The sequence below is a fragment of the Engystomops pustulosus genome, chromosome 1 (genome assembly GCF_040894005.1).
Source record: "Engystomops pustulosus chromosome 1, aEngPut4.maternal, whole genome shotgun sequence".
In the NCBI taxonomy this organism is placed as follows: domain Eukaryota; kingdom Metazoa; phylum Chordata; class Amphibia; order Anura; family Leptodactylidae; genus Engystomops; species Engystomops pustulosus.
Window position 1 is genome coordinate 196,904,788 of NC_092411.1, and position 26,326 is coordinate 196,931,113.

The window sequence follows — 26,326 nt, forward strand, 5'->3', positions numbered from 1 at the left end:
CAACTATGTGACCATTCTTGGCTGGTCCAGCCAGAGCCCTGACCTAAACCCAATTGAATATCTCTGGAGAGACTTGAAAATGGCTGTTCACCATCAAACCTGGTGGAACTGGAGAGCATCTGCAAAAAAGAATGGCAAAGGATCCCTAAATACATACTACATCAAACACATATTACATCATTCCCAGGAAGACTCATGGCTGTACAAGCTCAAAAGGTGCTTCTACTCAATACAGAGCAAAGTGTCTGAATACTGACCATGTGATTTTCACGGGTGACCTCGTGATCCATGTCGCGGAGCACGGGTACACCCGTGCTCCGCTGTGTGGCTTGCCTCGTCCCCGCACTCACCTCTCCCTGCTCCTGGTCCGGCTCTGGTCCCAGTCTTCCTTGTCCTGGCTCCCACTCCTGTCCAGGACTAGGCACGCGCGCGTCCCCTCGCTCTTGGGCGCGTGCAGCAATACTTTGTGATTTAAAGGGCCAGCGTCCCTCAATTGGCGCTGGCTAATCCGGCACGCCCTTATAGTCCGGCACCTCCCTTCACTCTCTGCTGGATCTTCAAGTCCTTCCACTGAAGTGAAAGCCTCCCAGAGGCCACTCCAGAGTCTCCGGCCTGCCCAGATGCCGCTCCAGAGTCTCCGGCCCACCCAGAGGCTGCTCCAGAGTCCCCGGCCTGCCAGAGGCCACTCCAGAGTCTCTGGCCTGCCCAGATGCCGCTCCAGAGTCTCCATCCCGCCCAGAGGCCGCTCCAGAGTCCCCGGCCTGCCCAGAGGCCGCTCCAAAGTCCGGTTTCCTGCTTCCCTACCTTGGCTGCCACCGCGGGCCTAGTTGCACCCGCGGAACGACCTGGTGGCTTCCCACCGCAGCAAGACCATCCCACTTTGCGGTGGGCTCTGCCGAAGACCAGGGGCCACTTAGACTCCGGCCCCAGGTTGCGGGTAGTACCATCATCCCCGGAGGTGGTCCAGGCAGTCCACAGACTCTTCCCACAGAGACTTTCTGACGATTCGCCCATCTGATCCGTGACTTACCTCTCCTGGCTCCTGGCTGTGCTCCGGGTCCCGGCATGCAGGCCGCACGCCTCCTGCCTCCCAGGCCGCACGCGCTGACTTCTCTGAACTTAAAGGGCCAGCGTCCTTCCCGCTGGCGCTGGTCACTTCCGGATTTCACTCCCTTCACTCCCCGCCGGATCTTCAAGTCTTTTCACTGAAGTAAAAGCCTCCTGTGTGTATCCCGAGGTCCCGTTCCTGTGTGTATCCCGAGATCCCATTATTGTCTGTATCCTGTGGTCCGTGTCTGGTGGTCCGTATCCTGTGGTCCGTGTCTGGTGGTCTGTATCCTGTGGTCCATGTCTGGTGGTCCGTATCCTGTGGTCCGTGTCCGGTGGACAGTATCCTGTGGTCCATGTCCGGTGGTCCGTATCCTGTGGTCCGTGTCCGCTGCTCCATGTCCTGTTGCCCGTATCCTGATGCCCGTATCCTGTGGTCCATATCCTGTGGTCCGAATACTGTGTTCCGAATACTGTGGTCTGTATCCTGTCGTCCATTCCTGTACAACTGTGCTCCAGTGCCGCCCAGGGTTCCAGCCCAGTGGTGACCTCCTGCCTTCCAGTGCTTCTGCCGTGCCTTCCAGGGTTCCAGCCCAGCGGTGTCTTCACTCCGCATCAGAATTACCAGTGCTCCTCTATGTTCCTGCTGTCATCTCAGGTTGTGACTGTTTCCTGCATTAGTTGGCTGTCACTGCGGGTCTCATACCAACCCCTGCGGTGGTCCAGAGGGTCCACAGACTCCTCCCAAAGAGACTCTGACAGTTCTACCCTCACGAACTGTGACAGTAAGATCCGGCCATGGACTCCGCCAAGGTCATGAATTCTGTTAAAGCCATGGACTGTGCTAAGGGTCCACTATGGCTGCTGGCTGACCTTCCAAGCACTATCGCCCAGCAGTCTCAAAAGATTGCTGCCCAACAAGAACTCCTGGACAAACTCGCTGCCATCCTTTGATGGACTGATTGCCACCCAGCAACAGGCTTCCGCGACTCCTCCGCCTGCTGCCCCATCGTGTTTTCTGGCAGTAGACTCTGGACCCGAAATTTTGATACCTAACAATTTTGATGGCAACCCCAATTTTTGCTGGAGCTTTGTTTCCCAGTGTTCGCTGCACATTAAACTGATGTCCTCACAGACCACCACCAAATGCTCCAAACTGGCGTTTGTCTTCTCCCTGCTCTCTGGAGAGGCTCTGGCCTGGGCTGCTCCCATGTGGGATAATGGTGCCACCCATACCATGTTTCTGGAAAAAATCAGGTCCAAGTTTGAACCACCTCAAGCCCGGCTTCCATGCCTGCCCTGCTTGGCTCCGGTATTTCCAGAGTCTTTGGCTCTCCTAGAGCCGCTCAAGTCTCTGGTGTGCCAAGAGCCGCTTCAATCTCAGGTATGCCAAGAGGCGCTCCAGTCACCGGTGTGCCAAGTGCAGCTCCACTCTCCAATATGCCAAAAGCCACTCCTGTCTCTGGTGTGCCAAGAGCCGCTCCACTCTCCAATGTGCCAAGAGCAGCTCCAATCTCCGGTATAACAAGAGCCGCTCCAGTCTCCGGTGTGCCAGTGCCGCTCCACTCTCCAATGTGCCAAGAGCCACTCCAGCGGTGTCTTCACTCCGTATCAGCGTTACCAGTGCTCCTCTATGTTCCTTCTGTCATCTCAGGTTGTGACTGTTTCCTGCATTAGTTACCATGGCTGCTACCGCGGGTCTCATACCAACCCCCGTGGTGGTCCAGAGGGTCCACAGACTCCTCCCAAAGAGACTCTGACAGTTCTTCCCTCACAAACTGTGACAAACGTTATGGATACCCCCTGACCTTATCTCCACCTTTAAATTACTTTACAAGCAACCAGTGTCCCACCTCAAACTCACAACAATGAAGCCAGAATCCAAACATATAGTCAGACCCATGACGGCTGCCTGTCCCCACCACTCTTTGCCCTACCTATGGAGCCCATGACACAGGCCATGTACATCACCAGCCCCCATACCTCTCTCCCAAACCTGTTCTTGCCAATTTTGGAGCAATATCGGTTCTCAAGAGTAAATATGGATAAATCTGAGGCCTTCTTCTTAAACAATGGGAGGCTGATTCTGGTCATCAATAGGGTTCCACAGATACCAACATTTTGAGTGCAATATGATACCCAGAGAAGCATTGATACTCGATACTGATACTTTCAAGAAAAGAAAAAAGTTTAGAAACGCAATGCAAACATCTGGGGGGGAGCTCAGCTCAATAACATATGCGTTTCCAATGAAACGCATGTGATCAGTAACGCTCAACCAGTGTTTTGCAAGGAGAGCTTTTCTGACAGATCGTTAATTGTATTGTGAAGGTTGTCCTGGTAATGTAAATATAAAATGTAGAATTTATTTTATGCCTTTTTATTAATTAATTTTAACTGTAAAAAATTTATGTTTAGAAAAAGGATAGTGTAGTGATATATAGAGAGATCTCTGAAAAGATCCATCTATATACCAGAGTATGGTAATTCACAGTCATATCATATGTCACAGTGTAACTCTGTGGAAGCTCTAAAACGTATTTGCACCATTTTCTTGTGGGCTTGAATTTTACGGATTTCACTATGTGCCCCAAATTACTTAATTCTTTGGGTGGGTGCAATCACACGGATACCAAATTTGTATAGTTTTTATAATGTTTTCATACATTTGAAAAAATTAAAACCTCCTGTACAATAAAAAAATTCTTAATTTTGCCATTTCTGGCACTAATAACTTTTTCACGCTTTGGGGTATGGAGCCATGGGTGGTGTTAATTTTTGCGACTTTTGATGACGTTTTCAATGCTAACATTTTTAGCACTGTACGACCTTTTGATCACTTTTTATTTCTTATATTTTTCAAAATGGCAAAAAAGTGTTATTTTTGACTTTGGGCGCTATTTTCCGTTACGGGATTAAACGCCAGGAATAACCGCTATTATATTTTGATAGATTGGACATTTTTGGACGCGGCGATACCTAACATGTTTATGATTTTTACAGTTTATATTTATATGGGTTCTAGAGAAAGGGGGGTGATTTGTATGTTTAAGATTTTTTTAATATAATTTTTTTTTTCGTTTTTTTTCTTCCCCACTCAGGTCCGACAGAGTTCACCATCTTTTTAGTGGTGCATCTAAGTGTTAGTGCCTAATACACAATTTGAAATTTAAATCCTGTGCTCAGTCCGAATCAGTCAGACCGACCAACAGCACGCCCCCCAATTTGCGTCGCATGGAAGCCCGCGCAGCTGCGCCACTAAAAGGGTTGCATGCCCCACAATCCCAGCGCACACACTTCTTAAATACCCGAAAAAGATGAACAGTCCGACAAAAGTGCAGTGCACAACCCTTAGTAAATGGGCCCCAGTGAATTAATTCCTCCCTCTATATTAATAATAAATAAATTAAATAAGTATGCTAATGAGTATGAAGGGCTCTGGGGGCATTGCAGATTCAGTTACAGTGAGTCAAACATGTCTCTTCCTTCCCCTGTGTAATCTAGAAGCTGCAGAAAATGCAGGGGAAAGGGAGCCAGCATGAGCAATGATATCACATCATCCCACCTTTTAGCTTCAGAGTGGCACACTGCAACAGAGCAGAGGAGAGGAATGTATCTGGTGTTTATTACTTTACTATCAACAGGGAGTGAGCTGCAACTCAAGGCTTGACATGGCCTGTCAGAGCGGGTTGTTTATCCCCTCATAAAGGCATTTAAATGAGATGAATGTGGCTGCTCTTTACGTACATGCTCAGTAGTGAAGCTCTGGGAAGAAATGTCTGCACTCATCTTAGTACTACTAGAGGTATTATTATTTGCTCTGGTGTCTCATGTTTATTATCTTGTCTGTAGTAATATTTAGTATTTGGTCTGAGGTCGGTTTTAGTTATTGTCTGAATGCAGTATTTGGTTACTGGGATGGTATTCACTGCTGTTCTGTGGATTTTATCAAGTCTTAGCTGGCTTTTTGTGCTGTACTGTGTTTTTTAGTGGATCTAGGGTCCTGGTAACTGGTGCAGCCCCTTAAAGGTGAGTGGTATGATAATGTGGCCCTCGGATCAGGGGTATTGTAATTACCCTGGTAAACTTCATATTTCTGACCTCAATGCAAGGGGTAAAGGCTGTGCTCTGCATAATGTGACATTGTTTAACCCGGTGGTCTCCAACCACTGGGCTGTGGAGCACCCGGTCCCAATGCTGTGGTCATAAGAACTCAAAATTAAAAAACTGTATACTTATCTCAGACGCTCCTCTTCTCCCTGCGGCTTCACGGCAGATGGCCGCCATGCAGGCTGCCAGTGCGCACAAACTGTGACGCGGCCAATTACGTCACAGTGCGCGCGCACTGGCAGTGCACATAGAAGTGCCTCTGTCCATCTGCCAGGGGGCAAAGAAGAAGCTGGAGCCGGAGAAGAGGAGAATTAGACTTGAGTAGGTGGGGTATACAGTTTTTCATTTTTAAGGGGACGTTCCTATGGGGGCTGCCATAGGGACATTGCTTGGTGGGCTGCACAGGGGGCATTACTATTGGGTGCTGGGCTGGGGACATTACTATGGGGGTTGGGAAGGGGATATCAGTGTGGCTGTAGTGCAGGGGACATTACTATTGGGGGCTGCTTTTTTGAAGGGGCCCTGCTTTGGACATTTTATTAATGAGGGGAGGCTGCTGGACGTTTCGTTAATGAGTTGCAGTGGAATTTCCCACGCTAGGCTTATACTGAAGTCAATAAGTTTCCCAGATAATTTTGTGGTAAAATTTGGTTCCTCGACTTATACTTGGTCCGAATTTTCAGGTGCAGCTGGTCCCCGAATACAAAAAGGTTGGGAACCACTAGTTTAACCCTTTGCGTACCAGGACGTTATAGGCAGGTGCACAGGTCTGTACAGCAAAGTGTGAAAAAGTTATTTGGCCTGAGCATTTGGCAAAATAGGAAATACTTTTTTTTTAAACAAAAGATTTAATTATTTTTAAATCTACTAAAACCTATTGAAATCAATAGAAAAAATAAAGAGGAAGTGTCATTTGGAAGGCAGAATGAAAGCAGTTAAAACAGAGCCCACAAGAACAGTACAATTCGTTCCACAGAAAACAAGCGCTCACACATCTCTATAAACGTAAATATAAAAGAGTTATCGCTTTTGGAATGAAGGGAATAAAAAACAGAAATGCAAACATGAAAAAAGTCCTGTAAGGGTTAAAATAAGTTGCAGTCAGGGATTGGGAGTTCTGTAGGGTTTCATTTTGAGATAACTGCTTAGTATTGGGGGTCATATCTGAAACTCGCCTGGTCTGAGGTATTTGATGCATAAAAGGGGCAGTATTCATTTTGGAGTGTGATGAAAGCGTCTTATGTACTAGTTGTCCCCATACGGCGAGTGCACCCCCAGCATGGGTGATGCAAGTCGCTAAGCTCTGTCCTCAGGAGCTCTCCGTGACGAATGCTGCTGGTGTGAGGTAGTGGGCACTGAGCTACACGTCCGGAGGTGACAGGAGCCGCCCCCTCTCCCGCCCGCACTCTGAGGCAGGGCAGACCGCTGCTGCTATTGGCTGCTACTAGCTGTCAAGCGCTCCCGACCCTGTGCGGAGGGCTTGTGTATGTTCTACGTCTATTGGCCGGGATCGCTGTCAATCATAGCCTATAGTGGGAGGTGCCTGTGTGGGAGTCGTTTCCTAAACTTCCATGTTATTATGTGACAGTGTAGCTGGGAGGTCCGTGCACCAGGGTACAGGTAAGCCGAGGCTCAGTAATGGCACAGCGCGCACGATTGTGTGGTACGGGAATGCGGCTCCGCTGCTTTATCCTCTAGAGACGTGACCTGCAGCGGTGACGGCACTGGCCGCACGGTAATAGCTGATTATCAGGGACGTGATAGAGCCAGTCATTACTCCCACCACCGCTATACAGGGGTGGGGAGGCAACTGCTCAGGCCTCGTGTTTACTGCCTGAGACCCCAGTGCTGGATGAGTGCAGCCAGTATGACTGGTGCCTCCATAGAGTGCAGCTCCTCCAAGTAATACAAATGGGCAGTGGCTGCCAGCATTACTGGTGCCTCCATAGAGTGCAGCTCCTCCAAGTAATACCCATGGGCAGTGGCTGCCAGCATCACTGGAGTCGCCATAGAGTGCAGCTCCTCCAAGTAATACCCATGGGCAGTGGCTGCCAGCATCACTGGAGTCGCCATAGAGTGCAGCTCCTCCAAGTAATACCCATGGGCAGTGGCTGCCAGTATCACTGGTGCCTCCATAGAGTGCAGCTCCTCCAAGTAATACCCATGGGCAGTGGCTGCCAGTATCACTGGAGTCACCATAGAGTGCAGCTCCTCCAAGTAATACCCATGGGCATTGGCTGCCAGCATTACTGGTGCCTCCATAGAGTGCAGCTCCTCCAAGTAATACCCATGGGCAGTGGCTCCCAGCATCACTGGAGCCTCCATAGAGTGCAGCTCCTCCAAGTAATACAAATGGGCAGTGGCAGCCAGTATCACTGGAGTCGCCATAGAGTGCAGCTCCTCCAAGTAATACCCATGGGCAGTGGCTCCCAGCATCACTGGAGTCGCCATAGAGTGCAGCTCCTCCAAGTAATACCCATGGGCAGTGGCTGCCAGTATCACTGGAGCCCCCATAGAGTGCAGCTCCTTCAAGTAATACCCATGGGCAGTGGCTGCCAGTATCGCTGGAGCCCCCATAGAGTGCAGCTCCTCCAAGTAATACCCATGGGCAGTGGCTGCCAGCATTACTGGAGTCACCATAGAGTGCAGCTCCTCCAAGTAATACCCATGGGCAGTGGCTGCCAGTATCACTGGAGCCTCCATAGAGTGCAGCTCCTCCAAGTAATACCCATGGGCAGTGGCTCCCAGCATCACTGGAGCCTCCATAGAGTGCAGCTGCTTCAAGTAATACCCATGGGCAGTGGCTGCCAGCATCACTGGAGTCACCATAGAGTGCAGCTCCTCCAAGTAATACCCATAGGCAGTGGCTGCTGGAAGGATTTATGTCTTGTAATCTGTGAGCTTATTTGCAGTTGTCACACCTCCAGGTCACAGGCTTCTGATAGAATCTGAGATATGGAACTAACAGGGCAAGATACCGAGCTCTTCCCATGATAAAAGTTCCCAAGATGTGAGAATAGCTTTTACCACTTGTTCTGGGCTGTGCCTACTGCAGTCTACAGCGGATTTCTGCACCTGAGTAAAAAGTCCACTGTGGATCCTTGTCATATGGCTTTGAAGCCTTAAAGGAATTGTCCACTTTTAGCAGATATTTTCTGTACCAATTTATCACCGTTTTCAAGATCTCTGCTTGCTGTCATTATGTAGAATAGAGCCTAGTAGAGTGTCTTCCAGCAATGTACTAGACCTAGCCATTTAGTGACCTAGTTAGTGGTTTTATCTTTATAGGTTTTTGTCTCTCTCCTCTCCTGTCAGATTGGTGGCACCCCCAGCAATTGGGGGAATGGGAGAGCTGTCCTAAAAAACAGTATCTCAACACAAAGTTGTACCAAATATAAAATCCAAATTTTATTAGATTTCAGCAATGTTAAAAACGGCAAAAGTAGTTGAACGGATAACAATGCACAGGCAAAGAGTTACACCTGGCATTACAAGGTGTAAGTGGAGCCAATAGTGACAAGATTAAGCCACTCTCCAAGATTAAATACATGTTCAGTAATGTAAAAGTACAAGAGGAAAATTACAAGGCGTAAGGGTGGGAGACATGGTAAAATGAATCAATCACTCACCTGATGTCTTAAATGATGACCCCCTTGAGAGTACATAAAGGCAAGTAAGAAGTCAGGGGCTCCTTTTATCATAAGTATCTCTGATGCTTGGAGTCCCCATGAACGGCCGTGCAATTGAGCCCTTAAAGTAAATATTTGCAACCTCCATTTAAAAAAAATAAATAAATTAAAAAAAAAACTATTCAGGAGCATCTCGTGTAATTTCTACATTTTTGCATTGCTATAATGGTAACAGTTAAAAAATAGAGAGGAAACCAGTTTACATAAAGGCCTGAAGAACCTTTACATCAAATCAATACACAATCAAATATAACGATCTTATGATAGAGGTGAACTTTCTGTTGACCAGCTCCACCTCCTTATGACCATGTTTCTTCCAGGCTGCAACTGTAATCTGTTTAGTGTTGAAAATAAACGGAGATGAGCTTGTTCGAGGATACCAGCAATAATAATGCCCCACAAGGGCAATTGCAAAGGTTGTGCGCTGCAGCAGAGTAAATGTGATTGTACATTCTAGCTCCAGGACAAGACCACCACATGAAACATATTACCCAACATAGTGTAGCCTCTTAAGCAGATTGGGGGTCCGCTGCATGTGCGATTCTAGTAGTGACCAATATTAGTTCATTAAGACTTAGAAATGACATTTTTATTCGCTTTTACACATGGCCTCTCATATTGTGCCTATTGGAGGTAAAATTGACTATTTAACTCTTTCCTGCACTCCTGCATCACTGTTGCCGCACCTAGCTGGGCACAGGGGGTGCAGATAGTGTCCATGGCAGCCCTGGAGTCCAATGAAGGACCCCAGGGCTGCTTGCAATAAGTGCGTGTTAGTGCATGCTGTAAGACTCGACTTTACAGTGTAAGTGTCAGCTTATGCATCTGCGTAGGCTGACAATTGTAATATATTGTAATACTTCAGTATAGCACGATCCCTTGTTCAAGTCCCACTCCGGGAACTGCAGTCCGAGTGTATAGATGTACCTGTGGGGAGCGCTGGAGGGTAAATATAATTGTGGTGACCCATAAAATAAAGATAACATGTTATCCATGCAATGCAATGTATAAACAAGAAAATACATTTATTGTCAATGTTATTAACAAAAATACAGCATTTCAGATCTAATTACAACCTGTCTCCTTCAGTGCTTGTGTACGCAATTTTGGTTGCCTCTGGACCCAACCCTGGATCTTTTAGAGTCAGGCAGACCTCTTGCTCTTCAGTCTTGCTCTACACACACTGACTCCTGCTGGCAAATAACAGCATCATGAGGAGAGTTAAGCTACAGACAGATAAGATCTTTATCCAGGAGAGAGGGAGACCAGATCTGACAGTGTGTGTAGCTGTATGTAGCAGTGCTTGAGAATGTTATACACATCTAATGTATCTCATCTCTGATCTGTCTCTCTTTCTATGTGTCAGATACTAATAGCATGTTCAGAAGCTAAATGAAAGTGTATATAAACCTTGTACCTTGATAATCTAACCACATTGTCAATGTCAGCACACTGTATCTCACAGAACTAGATGGATCATGAAGTGTCTGCTTAGAGAGTCCCCCGCCCATACTCTGGATTCCTACACTGACCATCACTGAGTGATAGGAGCTAAAACTGAGTAAAATTGTAAAGTACGGGGTTAAAAATGATCTTTATTGAGATATCATCAATAGGGGATTTAAATTTGAGAATTTTCTTTCACAGTCAAACCTCTTTAACTCCTAAATGCTGCATGCCTTTTTGTTTTAATTTTTTGCTCCCACCCTCAAAAATCTACCTTTTTTTATTTTTCTGTGTACGCAGCTACATCAGGGTTTGTTTTTATGCAATAAATTGTGACTGTATTTAATATTGCATGCAGTGTACTGGAAGTCTGTACATTTTCTTGTTGGTTTTTACGACTTTCATTATGCACCCCAAATTACACCACAAATTTATTCTTTGGTTCGGTACGTTCACAGAGATACCAAATTAAATAGGTTTTATTATGTTTTAACAGATTTAAAATAAAATTACAACCTTTTGTAAAATAAAAATTGGGATTTTGCCCTATTTTGACGTTAATTAAGGCTTCTTTTTTTTTTGTGGTGTTTTTTTAATTTTTTTTTCAGGACAAGATGACATTTTCATTGCTACCATTTTGGGGAACCTTTTAATCACATTTTATTTGAAGCGAATTGACAAGAGGCAATTTAACATAAACTAATGGCTGTCGTGGAGACTGATCATTGCATGTTAATCGTAACAAAGATGCCAGTGCCCACACACAGCTGAAATATAAATGCCCACGACGGCCGCAGTGTTTGCTGCTGTTAGCATCTGGTGTTTGCTTCATAATGCAACATACATCTGGTGAGTATGAAGGGGACTCAGCCCATGAACCCTCTTCATACTCCTCCTACCGCAACAGGACGTTCAGGAATGTCCAAATGCTAAAGTGTTGAAAACCAGGCTTTTTTGTTTAAGTGTTATAACCGTATATAGTGACACCTGGCGGATTTGAAAAATCCAGCTTGGTACTGAAACTTTAAAATTGCTTAGGCCTTTGATTTTTTTTTTCCGTATAAATGGCCATCAATTCACATTATATATGCCTATGAGTTATTAAATTGTATTTATAGCAATCCTTATATTCCTCCACTGTTAAACTACCGCATATACTCGTGTATAAGCCGAGTTTTTCAGCACAAAAAATGTGCTGAAAAACGTCCCCTCGGCTTAAACACAAGTCTATTACAAAAAAAAAATGACCCACTTAAATACTCACCCTCCGATGTCAGCGCGGCTCCCCGATGCCAGCGCGGCTTACCGATGCCAGCGTGTTCCGTCTTCTTTCTTCTCCGCGGCTCGTCTTCTTTCTTCCGGCATGGACGCGGCCATGTTTTCTTCGTGGCCGCGCATACTATGATGTCAGCAGCGGCCGCGTCATAGTATGTGCATGCTAGAAGAAAACATGGCCGCGTCCATGCCAGAAGAGAGAAGAGGAGAAGAAAGAAGACGGGGCGCGCTGACATCGGAGGGTGAGTATTTAAGTTTATTTTTTTAAGGGCCGTGGGGGCAGGCTGCTGTATACTAGGGGCTTGCTGTATACTACTAGGGGCTTGCTGTATTCCCACCCTCAGCTTATACTCAAGTCAGTAGTTTTTCCCAGTTTTTGGTGGTAAAATTAGGGGTCTCGGCTTATACTCGGGTTGGCTTATACTCGAGTATATACGGTACTCCTCATGAATAGTAAGTAGCAGTCTCTGTACATGTGATTAGACAGGCTAATTGGTCATTAATTGGTGTATGACAGTTCATTGATGCTTGGTCTGACGAAGCCCGCTAGCCGGGCGATACACGTGGGGCATCTACTCCTCCCCAGACCAGATCCATTCATATGGTAATGTAGTTTTGAACTTTATTTGTATATACTTTATTTGCATTGGACCTTATATTTATTATGTAAATCCTCCATGTTAGAAACCTTGTTGACCCTTGGTCCTAGATATTTCTGTACATCTTCTTAGACAACTACTTACTTTGATTTCATCCACTGTGACCTACTCTGTCATTCATTTATTTTTTTTCTATGTGATCATCTTGGGGAGTTTTGTGATATGCACCCAATTCTTGGGTTTTTAAGTGTGTTTTAAATGTTATACCAATAAAGCTTATTTTGTGTCATCCATACACATCTCTCTCTTCCTATTTTCAACTGGTCTGTATAAGGAAATGGGTTGTGTAACATAAAAGTGAAAATGAAAATGCTCTACAGCTAGATTATAGCATTGTTAATTTTTGTTTTCCTGACACGTCCTCCTTCTCCTGGGGATTTCCAGAGATGTGTTGTTCTATATTACTATGTATTTGTCCACCTGCTTGACAACCCAGTCTTAAGGAGTGGCATATGTTCAGGTTTATGCCATTTATGACTAAGCGCTGATAAGATCTCATGTAAAATTAGTTGTGAGCATGAAATAATAAGTTGAGATAGATTCACACACACTACACAGCGATGTCACCTGGCAATTACAGAATGATGTATAGCACTTGTTAAATGGGCTGAGTACATCTTTTTAACATACAGCATAGGACAGATGTGACACAAGGTTTTATACTGTAGTCTATAATCATGATAACACAAGTTCATATAGTTCCTGTAGGCAAAGTGTATCACAGCGTTTAATGGTGCCACAAATCAAGTTAAGCCTCTCTCTGTGATGAGACCCCCACACATCATGAACCTGGGGTTCCGATGTATCCCCATCAGACCCCTTGTCACTCCCTGAGATGAGTGGAGCTGCTAGTCGTGCATAGCCCAGCTTCCCTGTGTACCTTTATGGAGCTGACGGTGGTGCTTCAGACCCCCGTTCTCGTGACCTGTGGGGTCCCATCGATGAAATCCCCACCGATCAGCAAGTTGAGCCCTACCCTGTGGAAAGGGCCTAACATGTTTTGTGAAAACCTTTTTAAGAGTTGATTCGAAGGTGAAAATGCTCTCTAATACAGAACATGAGTAGTCCTATTCACTGTAGCACAGGTCGCACTAACGCCTGTACAAGTGTGTATGATACTTGTACAGGCTGCTTTACTCCCCTAAGCTTGGGGATTTACTCGTTTAAGCATGGGATGCAGGCTCTGAGCAGTGGCAGCCCATGCTGCCACCACTCAGCACCACACTTGATGCAGTTTCAAAACAGCAAATACCAAAGCTCCTTACACACTAGCGTGTAAGGAGCTTTGCTGTTGGAGAACACTGCATCACAATCTGCAGCTGGCACTTCGCAGCCACTCCCTTCTCCCCTGCAAGGCCAGCTTGTGGCTCCGATAGAAGGTCATGTTACAAAGTCACATGACATTCTACAGATTATCAAAGTAGCAGGATAATTAAAAATAAAACATAGTGTTTATTTCAATCTATTAAAATACAGTTATAGTAAGAACTAGTGCCAGCCATCATATCATCAAAAGCAGTGGCAAACGCTTAATATGCAAGTAGTGAGAAAAGCATGCGTTTTAGTGTATTATCACCCTGGCTAGATGGTACAAAAAGAATAAATTAAAAACTCTCCAGGAGGGTAAATTTACCCCTTCAGGACTCATTTTGGCCTCGAGGACGTGGCCCCATTTTTCAAATCTGCCCTCTGTCACTATAAGTATCCAGGGGATTTTAAGATTTGTTTTCTTGTGACACATTGTACTTTAAATTAGCTTAATTTGGATGATAACTTTTGTGTTTAATTATTGTGTTTAAAAAATGGACATTTGGCAAAAATTTCGAAAAATTCTTCACTTTCAAAATTCTGTACATTTGAAGCAGATAGTCATAGCACCCAAATTAATTAATAACTTGCGTATTTAACTAGATTGTTATGAGGCTTAGAATTTGGGTGCCATTTTATACATTTTTGGAGAATTGAGAAAACCTGTACTTTAAGGGACCTGCGTAACATTCAATTGACTGGCCTGCCGTAGCCGGTTGGGCATACATCCAGCACCATGAAGAGGAGGAAGGGTGACCCCTCTCCATAGAAATGCACTGCGTATGGGCCGCAACATGGGGAAACATAGGACAAGTAATTCGCTGTGATTACTGTGTAGGGTGTGTTGAAACGCTGCCCTTAGCACATTGTCTGGATACCCTGTATCCCAGAACTTCTGACATTTTATAATCTGAACAGTTTCACCTTCCGGATTCCACGTCTGAAAGGCCCTGGATAGCTGCTTTTCTGCCTGGGCAAAGAACTAGTGGTTGTAGCCTTTCAGTAGACCTCTGTTACAAGGTTGCCTCCTGTCATTAAGAAATGGAAAGGAAGAGTCTGAGACTTCATATGTGAAACTCAACCCAATTGAAATGGAGTGACTAGTTGTACAAAATCTGTTGTGTTCTCCATGTAAGAGACAGGTTATCATCAGAAAAAAACAGTTTCTTCCCACCAGTCCAGGAGTAGGTTGGCATAGGTAGGCGCACAAAGGCAACCCATTGCTGTACCCCTGAGCTGGTGGTAGAATTTTCTTCTGTTAAACAAGAAGTAGTTTTTGGTAAGACAGAATTCCAATGTTTTGAGGACAAATGTGTTATGTTTGGCTTGTTGTCTACTCCTTGATTTCAAAAAGTATGCCACCACCCCTAGACCTGCTTCATGTGGTATTGAGGAGTATAAAGCTTTTACCTCCACACTCCCTAGATTGAATTCAACTTCCAGTATTGCCCCCTCCAGTTACTTTAGTAGCTCCAAAGTGTCCCTAGTGTAAGAAGGTAGGGACTCTGGATTTCTCAAGTTGCTCGCAAGTTGCCGTCAAACTCACTTGCGGGTATAAGCCTAAGGTTTTAGACTACTATAGAGGCAGTGGCTGTGGAATTAATGTCCCAGTAATTTAAAGGGAATCTATACAGTGAGACCAGTATTAATATTACAAGCAACTCTTTCCATGTGCAACATTCCCCACTGGGGCCTAGCCTTTTTCTCTTGGGGCCTGGAGACAGCCGGGGCCCGGGATACTGGAGTGGCTGGTGGTTGCGGCCTAGGCACGCTAGTGTCACGGTGCTTGGTATGGGGACCAGAGGGCTCTCCTACAGCCTGGCAGGTCTCCAGCAGGTGGTGTTGGTAAGAAATGATGAGGGAGAGGCTGCTATAGCGGTTCTCCCTGGGGCAACTTTTTGAGGTCTGGAGTATGAGTCCCTGTGTAGTGGATAGGGTGACGGTGACAGCCATAGTAGCAGGGATCAGACGGAGGCAGACGTTGTCTAAATGTAACTTACATTTCTTTATTGGAACCAACAGGAACAGTGGATAACGCTACACGAATCTTGACAAAATAGGAAAATGCTGGGGATGCACTTAGAGGGAACCACAGGGATTGATCACCAGCCTGAATGCAAGGGCAGGCTGGGAGATAGCTGTGTCCTAGTAGGATTCTTCAGCTTGTGCTGGGTTACTTCAGATATCACCCTTGAAGGTAGGATGATATCCCTTTTCTCTCACTAACTCCTCAGAGCTCTACTGTCTCACTGCTTGGTCTGACTGACTAGTCTTTCTGACTGACTCTTGTCAGACTGTACTCCTGACTGACTGCGCTCTCTGTCTCTCCTCACTAGACTGACTGAACTGACTGTTGGCACTCTCCAACCGTCACTTCTCCTCAGCTCCTGGTCAGGTGGTGGTTACTCCTCCAATTACATCCCAGCTTACAATACAATATGATAACAGCTGTGATTGGCTGATGGAATGACATCACATTAAACAATTAACTGCTGCCTTACCAGAATCTACCCCTGCAGTGTTCCCTGTATTGTGTAGTGACCTGCTGTGGGGTTGATCAGACTCCACACAGGTTGCGAGCTACATATTGGGACGTATTCGCAGCAACTCTGCCTTGCAATGGCAGGGATGTTGCACATGCATGTGTATATTAATATACACAGAGTGTGGATTAACCCTTTCATAAATGCGATACGGCTAGATACGTTTTAATTGCAAACAGCCAATGCAGTTAGTACTTGTATAGATGTCATAGCAATGGCACACTTCACATGGCTGTAGCTTCTGAAGCACAATAAAAGTTAAGTTTTAGGCCTGACCTACAAGGCTCTTTCTCTTTCCAAGGTCAGAATTTGTAAATAAGATTTAGCTTCTGAATCTGGGCACAGTTTTGGTGTCATTTTAAAGAGGCGATTTTAAAGGTAGATTATCATCAGGGTTGTGCTGATGATAAATATTAGGAAATGTTACATGTTACAAAGTATTTGGCAGTCATAGTAAAAAAAGACCTCCCAATCCCCCCCTCCACTGACAATGTACATGCTCCCCACTGCCTTCTGTCAACATCCAAGCTTCCCCTCCCCAGCTGACAACACACAAGCCCCCCCCCCCATTGACAAAACACACTTTACCCACTGACAACATCCAAGCCGTCCCTCAGTGACCACACACAACCCACCCCCAATATCAAGAATCAAGCAATTCCCCATTGCAAACGCTCCCACTTCCCCGATGACTACACAAACTTTTACCTCCTGTTTCCTGCTCTTCTCATCCACGTTGTTTCTCCCGTGTGAGCAGCCCATGTTGTGGTGCTGGGTCTCTTGTAGCTGGTGGAGGGGTGGTCACTTCTCCAGCTCTTAGAACCTGATGCCGAGGAGCATCTCCAGCCCCAACTGTCAGCCCTGCATATCTGTCTTGGGGAAGGGAAGGGCGCACACACACAGACACATAATAGGTGGCGCCCTAGACGATCACCCATCTCTACCTACCCTTTTTCTGAGCCTGGGGCTTGGGCTCACTGTATGTAGAACTATTCTTTATACTGTAGGAACTGTAATGTAAGAAACTTCAAATATGTGCCCAAGTATATGTGATAAAGGTATCCCTGTATAATAATATTCACTGTTTACCCTTTCAATCAACATTGCTATTATTTTAGGACTATTTTGGACTAAAGATTTTCGTGGGATAACCTACACACTCGGTATCTCACTGAACAGGCTTCCATTTTTCATTTAGTTGGCAGAGGTTTCTGTAAACGGGAGAAAATATGTAGTTTTGTCTTGGTGTTTTGCTTCAGGCCAGAAAAAAAAAAAAGATTTGCAGTGCGCGGAAAGGTATGTTTTCTATTTTTTTTAATTTTTTTATTTTTTTTGTGTGAAAACCTGGGCAGTTAAACAGAACAATGCGGCGCTTGTGTGCAGTTGCCTTAAATCTTCCCTCAATAACGGAAGAAGTGAAGTAAACATATTGAAAGTGTCTCAATCCCAGGATAATGGTGAGATTTTCTAGGTGTAGTCATCTGTACTTTCCCTTAAGTTTGTCATGTCACATCTTCCCTGTAGCAACAACACAATTTTGTCTCCAAATATGGTGAAGAGGATTCATTCATTCATTAGCTCAGCATTATCTGGATGAGCATCTGCCAGCTATCACTTTCTGTGTTGGGATCCCCCTCTCGGTCACCAATCATCTCTTGTGGAAGGTAATCCCTATTGTCCCGCTTTCATGCAGGTCCTCATGATTAAGTATAATTCTACTCTAGATGGGGGAACTTTGTCCCATTGACACCCTTTCATTGCTATTCTTTTGGGGAGGCTTCTAGGCTTGAGTCACTTCTGCATCCAATGATGGATCTGAAAGTCCAATGCTCAGAAACCTTAAATATTGCAAGGCCAAAGAGCAGATGTTTATATAAAATTGTCTTTAAGATGCTACAAAACCACAGATCTTTTATAAGGAATGTGCTGCATGCAGGCAGTCCCTGGCTTAAAAACACCCAACTTGCAGACATCCCCTAGTTCCAAATGGACGTCTCTACCCACTGTGACCTCAGGTGAAGCTCTCCGGATGCTGGTAATTAAAGAGAACCTGTTAGGCAAATTAACCACCATAAAATAAATATATTTTTTTATATATATAACTTTTATATATATATATATATAACTTCCATCAGACAGCATTGCAGTAGACAGCATTACATTGTCCCTCTACATGCTTGTAAACAATCAGGTAATAAGGCTGCATTCACACAGCCGTATGGGGGATGTATATACGTTGGATACGTCCCCCATAGACGGCAATGGGTGCACGGCACCGGCACCCTACGGGAGTGGTACGGTGCTGCACAAATGCGGCACCCTTCCGTACCCCGAAAAAGATAGGACATGTCCCATCTTTTCACGGAATACGGCGCAATGTTTCTCTGTTTCTCCTCGCGCCGTCGTGTGCCCACCGTGCTATGGTCCCCAAATGGGCAACTCCCCCTTTTTTCTTTCATACAGAGTATCTCTCTAACCCAGTCAGTTTGGTCTGAGTAAATAAACGGTATTATTTTTATCAGCTTATCACAAGCTGTGCACCTGTGACCATGGTCAGATTTGTGTTCACTGGAAGTAAGCATGGAAGCTTTCTATAGAAGGGGAGCGAGCAGAGATCTAGAAAATCATAAGGGTTTCATACAGAAAGTACCTTATATACTCGAGTATAAGCCTAGTTTTTCAACACAAAATTTGTGCTCAAAAACCCTAACTCGGCTTATACTCGAGTCAGCTAAAAAAATAAAGTCAAAACTCTTCTGACATCACCTGTAGGTCCTCTTCTGTCTGAGACAGTCTGAGACAGAAGAGGACCTATGGGGGACGTCGGAAAGATGAGTACAGTGTTATTTTTTTTCCTACTACAGGGGCTGGGCAGGCTGTATGCTACGGGGGCTGGGCAGGCTGTATGCTACGGGGGCTGGGCAGGCTGTATGCTACGGGGGCTGGGCAGGCTGTATGCTACGGGGGCTGGGCAGGCTGTATGCTACGGGGGCTGGGCAGGCTGTATGCTACGGGGGCTGGGCAGGCTGTATGCTACAGGGGCTGACAGACTATATACTGGGAGGCCGTAACCAATGCATTTCCCACCCTCGGCTTCTACTCGAGTCAATAGGTTTTCCCAGTTTTTTGTGTTGAAATTAGGGGTTTCGGCTTATACTCGGGTCGGCTTATACTCGAGTATATACGGTATATAATGGAAAATTGTATAACTATTTATTTACCCCTTTAATTTCCCATGAAGGGATCTTGAAAAAAAACGCTTTGCACCATTTTCTTGGAGGCGATAATGGGGATACCAAATTTATATAGGTTTTATTAGATTTTTTAAAAATTTGAAAAAGTTTGGTGTATGGAAATGTGTAAGATAACTGTAATTTTTTTTGCAGGATGTGATGACGTTCACATTGTACAGTCCCACAAATGGTATCAATCTTTTAATCGCTTTTAATTTAACCCCTATGCGCACCAGGACGTACTATTATATCCTGGTACACGGGGGGGGGGGGGGCATTGTTTGGAGAGCACTCAACAGCTGAGCTCTCTGCATACACAGCGGTTGTCAGTTGTATAATACAACCGTCAATGTCCCCGTGGCGATCGGTTGCTGTTACTGCTTGCAGACTCGTTAAGACTTGTAGGCTTGCCATGTGTGATGATCTTTAATATCCAGCAGATAGCAGGCTATTAGGGATCAGCAGTAAAATTGCTATATAATGCAATACAGTATTATTGCAGTATATAGTATTAGCAATCAGACCCTGCAGGATTAAAGTACCAAAGTACCCTGGAGGGTCTGAAACAATAGTAAAAAATTTTTTTTTCAAAAGTAAAGGTTTAAATCGCCTCCCTTTCCCTAGAACACATTTAAAAACAAACAGAAAAAAAATCATAAACGTATTAGCTATTGCCACACATTAAAAGGCCCATTCTATCAAAATATAAAAAAGATTATTCCCAGCCATAAACAGTAACAGAAAACAGCACCCAAAAGTCAGAATTGCCGTATTTGAATAAAAAAATTATCAAACAGACATATAAGTGTATAAATTGATATATTGATATAAATTAATATGCCAGCACGTACTACAAAAAATTACACCTTACATAGGTGCGTACACCAAAGTGTGAAAAAGTTATTGGCAAAATGGCAAATATTTCTTATGTATAAATCATGGGTGTTATCAGTGGGTGTTTGCTGCAGTATTGTAGACTATGACTATAGTAGACTATGCTACTTCTAGTATCACAAGACGATTCGGCTTGTTTAGAAAATCCTTCAGAACCTGCAAATATCTGTCTGGCTAAGCAGTAGCTTGGTCAAAAGCAGGTCCGAGAAGGTGGAATTGTTTTTAAAGCGCTATACTTATTGGATCATCTGACCATTCGAGCAGAACACATTAACCCAATAAGTATAGCCCTTTACCTGCATAGGAAGTATCTATTATATCCAGTTGTTGGGGACCACTACTGTAACGGACAGTTCACTGTTGTGTTTTAACCCATGTTGTTTGTGTTTTTAGGTATCTGGAACCTTATGACTAGCCATGTTATGTTGGGGACACTCTGCTTTTGGACAACTTGGATTTAATCATGGATCTTTAACTATTGCCCCTGAGCCCCAGATAGCTACCTTCCCGCTGTCTAATGTTATCAAGCAAGTGGCCTGCGGAGAGCATCATTCTGTATTTTTACTAGAAGATGGTGACGTGTATAGCTGTGGTTGTAACAGTGCTGGACAGCTTGGTCATGATCATGAGGATGTCACTCTAGGTATTAATCGTATGTAGTATCATTCTGCTCCAGAAATTGTATTCAAGAACAAAGCTGGTATGCTCATTGTATCTTTTTCTTTCCAGGATATGTTAATGTTTTGGCAAATAAAGAAATAATTCATGTAGCATGTGGACAGGCTCATAATGTTGCACTCAATAGCCAAGGTCAGCTATTCTCGTGGGGCGCTGGGAGTGAAGGACAGCTAGGTCATTCCACTATAGAGGATTCTGTTCCTGTTCCAAGGTATGAAGATATCTTATACTTTAGCTATCAGAGTTCACCCTTCAATGTTATACTATAAGGAAGAGAGAAATATTTTTTTCAATCACTTAGAACAGCATCTCCAATCTCCATAATAAGCAGCTTTAAATCCTTGTATGACCACATTTTATATGTTGGTGGCCAATAAAGTAGACGTAAACTGTAGTTATTCAAGCCCCCTAAATTGATCTTTGCTCTTTGCAGATAACATATTCTCTAGTGTTATCAAATCTAAACCTTGTATTCACACAGAAGTGGAGTCTTTTTCCTTATCCAGGTTTTGTATTAACCACAATACAGGCAACAGGAAATGTTGACTTCTTAAAAAGACTTGGTGGTTTGTGTTTCAATAGACCAGTGCAGAGTAAGAGAAGACTGCTGCTGTGCCAGACACTGTCTTGATAAATCTGGTGTATTTGTAAGACAGCCGAGTCCTACTTTGCGCCTTCTATAAGATGGTCAGTGCCAAAATGTTGTGCACGGTCTTAATTTTTTTTGGCGCACAGATGTTTCAATACATCTCACCCTTTGCGCTTCAGAGAAGGAATAAAGTTGTAAATTGAAATTGGTGTGGAAGAAATGTCCGATGGGTGTCTCTCTTAAGGCCTTCTTCACCCAGCTACTCTTTATGGGCTTAGCAGGAAGAATCCAGATTGGAGCCACCCCATGCCCAGCAACATTGCTGATTTTTGAGTAAAACGCACTAATTTTTAGTGAGGGGGGGGGGCTGCCAGTATTTCAAGAGTAACTATAAAAGCTTTTCTTTTTTCACAAATCAGTAGCTCTTGGGATGTAAAACAACTTTGTCTATAATCTTTGTTACCTATATGCAGCAGTTTCCTTGCTACCCTCCTCAGATTACCTCAGTGCTGCAATCGCTGCCTCCTCTCCATGTACTGATGAGCCCTATAAGTCCGTAGCTTGTTAACACTACGTTTCTCAGATGGTTTCATGCTGCTCCCTGCTCACAGAGGAGGAGGCCATGTGAGAGTGAATGTAGCAGTGCTGGGTGTGCACGGAACAGTGAATGCAGATGTCTCCTGCACAGAATAGTGAGGTACAAGATCTCCCTGTTCCCTATCGGTTCCTCCATCCCAGTCTGTGATTGTACAAAACTTTCTCTGTCTGGCTCTGTCCTTCTCACTGCTCATTTCCCCCCACCTTGTCATGGGCAGCATCAGCTTTGTGCAGATAAGCTATTAACCCTTACATAGCACAGGCATAGACTGCATGTAACTGGTGTACAGTACTTATGATTTCTTCCTCTTATTACATGTTCCCTGTTCCTCCATGTGATGGAAGCTGGCAGGCTAATCACTATATACATCCTGTATGTACTCTGTGCAGTGTGGGAAACTTTATGTAATTAATGATAAAGTACTTTGCTAGAGAACATAAGGCATCATGGAATCTGTGGGCAAGCTAGCTGGCCTCAGCCTGAAGGCATAGACTGACAGACATTAGACTCTGCCCCAATTCACCTCTGGTGAGAAAGATTTTTGTCAAACGCTTTCAGAACCGAAAATGACATAACTTTGGAAAGAAAAGGACGAGCAGTACAAAGTAGGTATGTTTCTGTTTGTATTGAAAGAGAATCGCAGTTAATAATTTGTTAAAATCACTATAGCTTTACAGTTACGCTTTCATGATGCCCTTGGTTCTGCCAGCATGAAAATGCCAACAGGTTTGCTTCTATTTCCATTGTTACAATCACTAAAATTGGAATAGGAAGCTAAACAAGGAGTATTGGTATGTGTGCCAGATGAGTCATGGTTGTGAAATGTGAACAAACAGTACAGAACACCTGATGGCTAGCAGACAGTATTAGAGAGTCTATAAATGGTAACGTGTACCAGAAAACTCCAGCTTAATGTACGGTACTTTCATGTTTTGTGCTTGTTTAGGATGTTGTAGGCACTTATTTTTGGTGGATTTGTTTTCCTAGGTTAATCAAGAAATTGAATCAGCAGAGGGTCCTGCAGGTATCGTGTGGAAACCAGCATTGCCTGGCTCTCTCAGATGGTAGGACATCAGTTACCAACTTCATGTTACAGGTTATATTCAATTGAAAGGTCAGATAAAGGATTTCTCTCTGAAAAGAACATAGAAAAAGTAAAAATTCTAAATTGTTTGTACACTTTTCAGGGCACCAATTATGGGCTAAATTAATTGAAAGGATTGTTCCCAACTCTCTCTGAAATCTCTACACAGAAACGTTTGTCGCTCTCCCAGATTCCTGACCAGGACCAAAATTGGCCAAAATGAGAATCCCCCTATCGCAGTGGTGGCGAACCTATGGCACTGGTGCCGGAGGTGGCACACGGAGCCCTTTCTGTGGGCACTCAGGCCATCACCAGAGAGGACTCCAGGTATCTTCCTGCAGTCCCAGACAGCCCAGGACTTGCAGTGCACAGAACTATTTTAATGTAACAGCGCTACCTGGGACTACTGGAGGAGTAGGCAGGTGTTGTGACTGAGCAGGGAGTATAAATCAGTAATTACATTTCTGTGTTGGCACTTTGCGATAAATAAGTGGGTCTTGGTTGTAGTTTGGGCACTCGGTCTCTAAAAGGTTCGCCATCACTGCCCTATCGGATAGAACTGTATTTTTGGTGTCTTGCTGGGAAATTATAACATTTTCCTAAAATTTCTATAAACATAACTATAAGCTTTAAATCTTTGCAGTGGTAAATTTTAAATTTTGTATTAAAATTTACCACACTGATGCTAGTATCTTAGTGAGATGCACCATAGAAAAGGCCATTGCTTGATGCTGCACATGCTTAGGGTTTGAACCCTTATCTCATACGTCCTCACAGGGTGGCACCTCTATGGCCAAGCACGTATGAGATACGTCCTCCATTCTCAGAGCTATAGCTTTGAATCACTGGCACCAAGACTGATTTTTTTCGCTTAAAGGGGCAAACCTCCTCTTTCATATTGTGTTTCTAAGTGTGTTTTCAGAGATATTCATCTTTAAATTGAATATTTCATGTGTAAAAATCACTCTTGACTGCACTTTAATAGTTGTTGTTTCTAGGTGCCAAAAAACTGGAGATACCATCTTTTTTTCTTTTGAAAGAGGGGAATCTGTCTCATAAAATTTTTTTATCTAATGTTATTAAGCGCACACTTGCGTAATATTGTGTGATTGGTTTTTTAAATTTTTTTTTAAATTGATGGAAAGGATGAGCATTCAATCCTCCTCGCCTAATGTTGCTACATATTAACTCAACGCTCACTGATGGATATATCCGTCAGGGAGCTGTAAAGGATGTATGAAGAGGGAAAACTGGTTGAGCCCTCTTCATACTGACATGGTTTTTGCTGCATATTGCAGCAAACACCCTTCGCTAACAACTAGCACCGAACAGTAAGATCCGAGGCTGTTTGGTGTATGGCATTCATTACAATGTAAAAATAATATACAAAAACAAACAAAACAAAAAAAAAACAACGCTACAATGTAAAAGCGGTAAAAATACAGTAGTATTGCAGTATATGGTAGGAACAATCAGACCATCTAGGGTTGAAGTACCCTAGAGGGTCTAAAAAATAGTAAAAAAAAAAAGAAACATTTAAAATTACCCTCCTTTCCCTCGAACTGATATAAAAATAAACAGTAAAAATCTGAAACCTGTATGGTATCACCAAGCCCTAAAGTGCTTGATCTATCAAAATATAATAGCAGGTACTGCTGGCAGTGAAATGTCCAATAAAAATAGCCCCCAAAGGTCAGAACCACTACTTTTTACATCGTATAAAAATGTTTTATACTAAGTGATCAAAAGGTTGCACACCGCAAAATGATAGCAATGAAAACATTGCATGTTGCAAAAAATGACATCTTGCACAGCTCCATTCGAAGAGTGAAGAAATCAGGCGATACCTTTTTGAGGCTGAGTATATTTGATGGTGAGCTTCCGAGAATACTAGTTCTCTTCGTCAGACATGATGTTATGCACGAAACAGAAAATTCACAGTATTTTATACACACTAAACAGTGATCATCATCAAAGGATATTAAAAAAAAACCTCTAAAACAACAAATTGATAAAAACAGAGACCTCTTATTTACAACAGGATGGCAATAAAAACATTAAAAACCTATGAGGCGAGAGACACTTGAGCCCTGGCTTGTGGCCTCCAGGTCAGAGGTAGGAGGTCATGATTTCTTCACTCTTCTTCTGCTCTCCATGGCTAACACGGTACAAATCTACACTACTAACAGCTCCATACGCCGAAGCATGATAGTTATTAGGATCATAAAATGGCAAAACAAAACTTGGGGGTTTTTTTGTACACATTGTTTTAATTTTTGGCAATAAGATCATACCAAACAAAGAATAAAGTAGATTTATCTTATTCCGAGATTAACCTCTTCACTACTGTAATACGGCTACACATATCATATTTGCACATGCCCCATGCAGATAGACTTTGCACTGTCCCTTGAACTGTGGTCCCTTGAAACACACTCCTGGAATTCTTTCAAAGCAGAGAATATATTATCAATTTAATAAAATTATTCAAGATAAAGTTTTATGTTTCATGAAAATAACCAAAGTAAATTTTGTTATGAAATGTAAAGAGGTTCCAAAGATATCTTATTAAATGAAGAGAAGAGAACTGCAAAGGTTGACCTGGATATCCAGGCACCAATGACCTTTAGCCAAAAGCTGGTTAAAGAAAGGGGTTTTTATATTGCTTAGATTCTGTGAAGAAGCCTGAGATGCACAGTATATAAATCTGTGTTATGTTAATGATGCACACTATGACAACCTCATCAGCATACTCTATCCTTTTGTACTATTCCAGATGGCCAACTTTTTACGTGGGGACAGAATAATCATGGACAACTAGGTCTTGGTCATGGATTTACGCAACAGTCCAGTCCACAGCGTGTGAAATCTTTGGAGGGGATACCGCTGGCACAGGTCACAGCTGGGGGCTATCACAGTTTTGCCTTGTCCCTGTCTGGGGCTGTGTTTGGTTGGGGAAAGAACGGCTCAGGACAACTTGGTTTGAATGACGAACAAGGTAGAGTGCATCAAAGTAGAAAAGCTCACTGGTTAGGTGAGCTTCATTTTGTTAAGACAACTATTGTATAGGACATTTCAAAAGAATATTAAGGCCTTATGCACAGAACCCATGCAAAGCACATGGCCGGCTTTAGACGTGGAAAGTATTAGCACCTGTCACTTTTGAATGTCTT

At 43.8% G+C, this 26,326-nt stretch overlaps 2 protein-coding genes across 5 annotated transcripts in view; one reads left to right on the top strand and one right to left on the bottom strand.

The window, feature by feature from the left end:
- RASSF6 (Ras association domain family member 6) overlaps window positions 1-6,482 on the bottom strand; it is an 83,859-nt gene extending 77,377 nt beyond the window's left edge. The window contains exon 1 of the transcript XR_011848975.1: window positions 6,333-6,482. The gene's annotated coding sequence lies outside the window, so the exon portion shown is untranslated. The remainder of the gene's footprint in view (window positions 1-6,332) is intronic.
- Window positions 6,483-6,653: 171 nt separating this feature from the next.
- HERC3 (HECT and RLD domain containing E3 ubiquitin protein ligase 3) overlaps window positions 6,654-26,326 on the top strand; it is a 55,540-nt gene continuing 35,867 nt past the window's right edge. For 3 of the 4 annotated variants that reach the window (XM_072117526.1, XM_072117546.1, XM_072117555.1), the window contains exons 1-5: window positions 6,654-6,777; window positions 20,598-20,847; window positions 20,934-21,093; window positions 23,057-23,133; window positions 25,930-26,151. In XM_072117526.1, the coding sequence (XP_071973627.1) occupies window positions 20,622-20,847; window positions 20,934-21,093; window positions 23,057-23,133; window positions 25,930-26,151 (685 nt within the window). In that variant the 5' untranslated portion in view covers window positions 6,654-6,777; window positions 20,598-20,621. Of the gene's footprint in view, window positions 6,778-15,590; window positions 15,732-20,597; window positions 20,848-20,933; window positions 21,094-23,056; window positions 23,134-25,929; window positions 26,152-26,326 lie in introns of those variants that run through there. The other variant, XM_072117536.1, reaches the window with a different exon arrangement.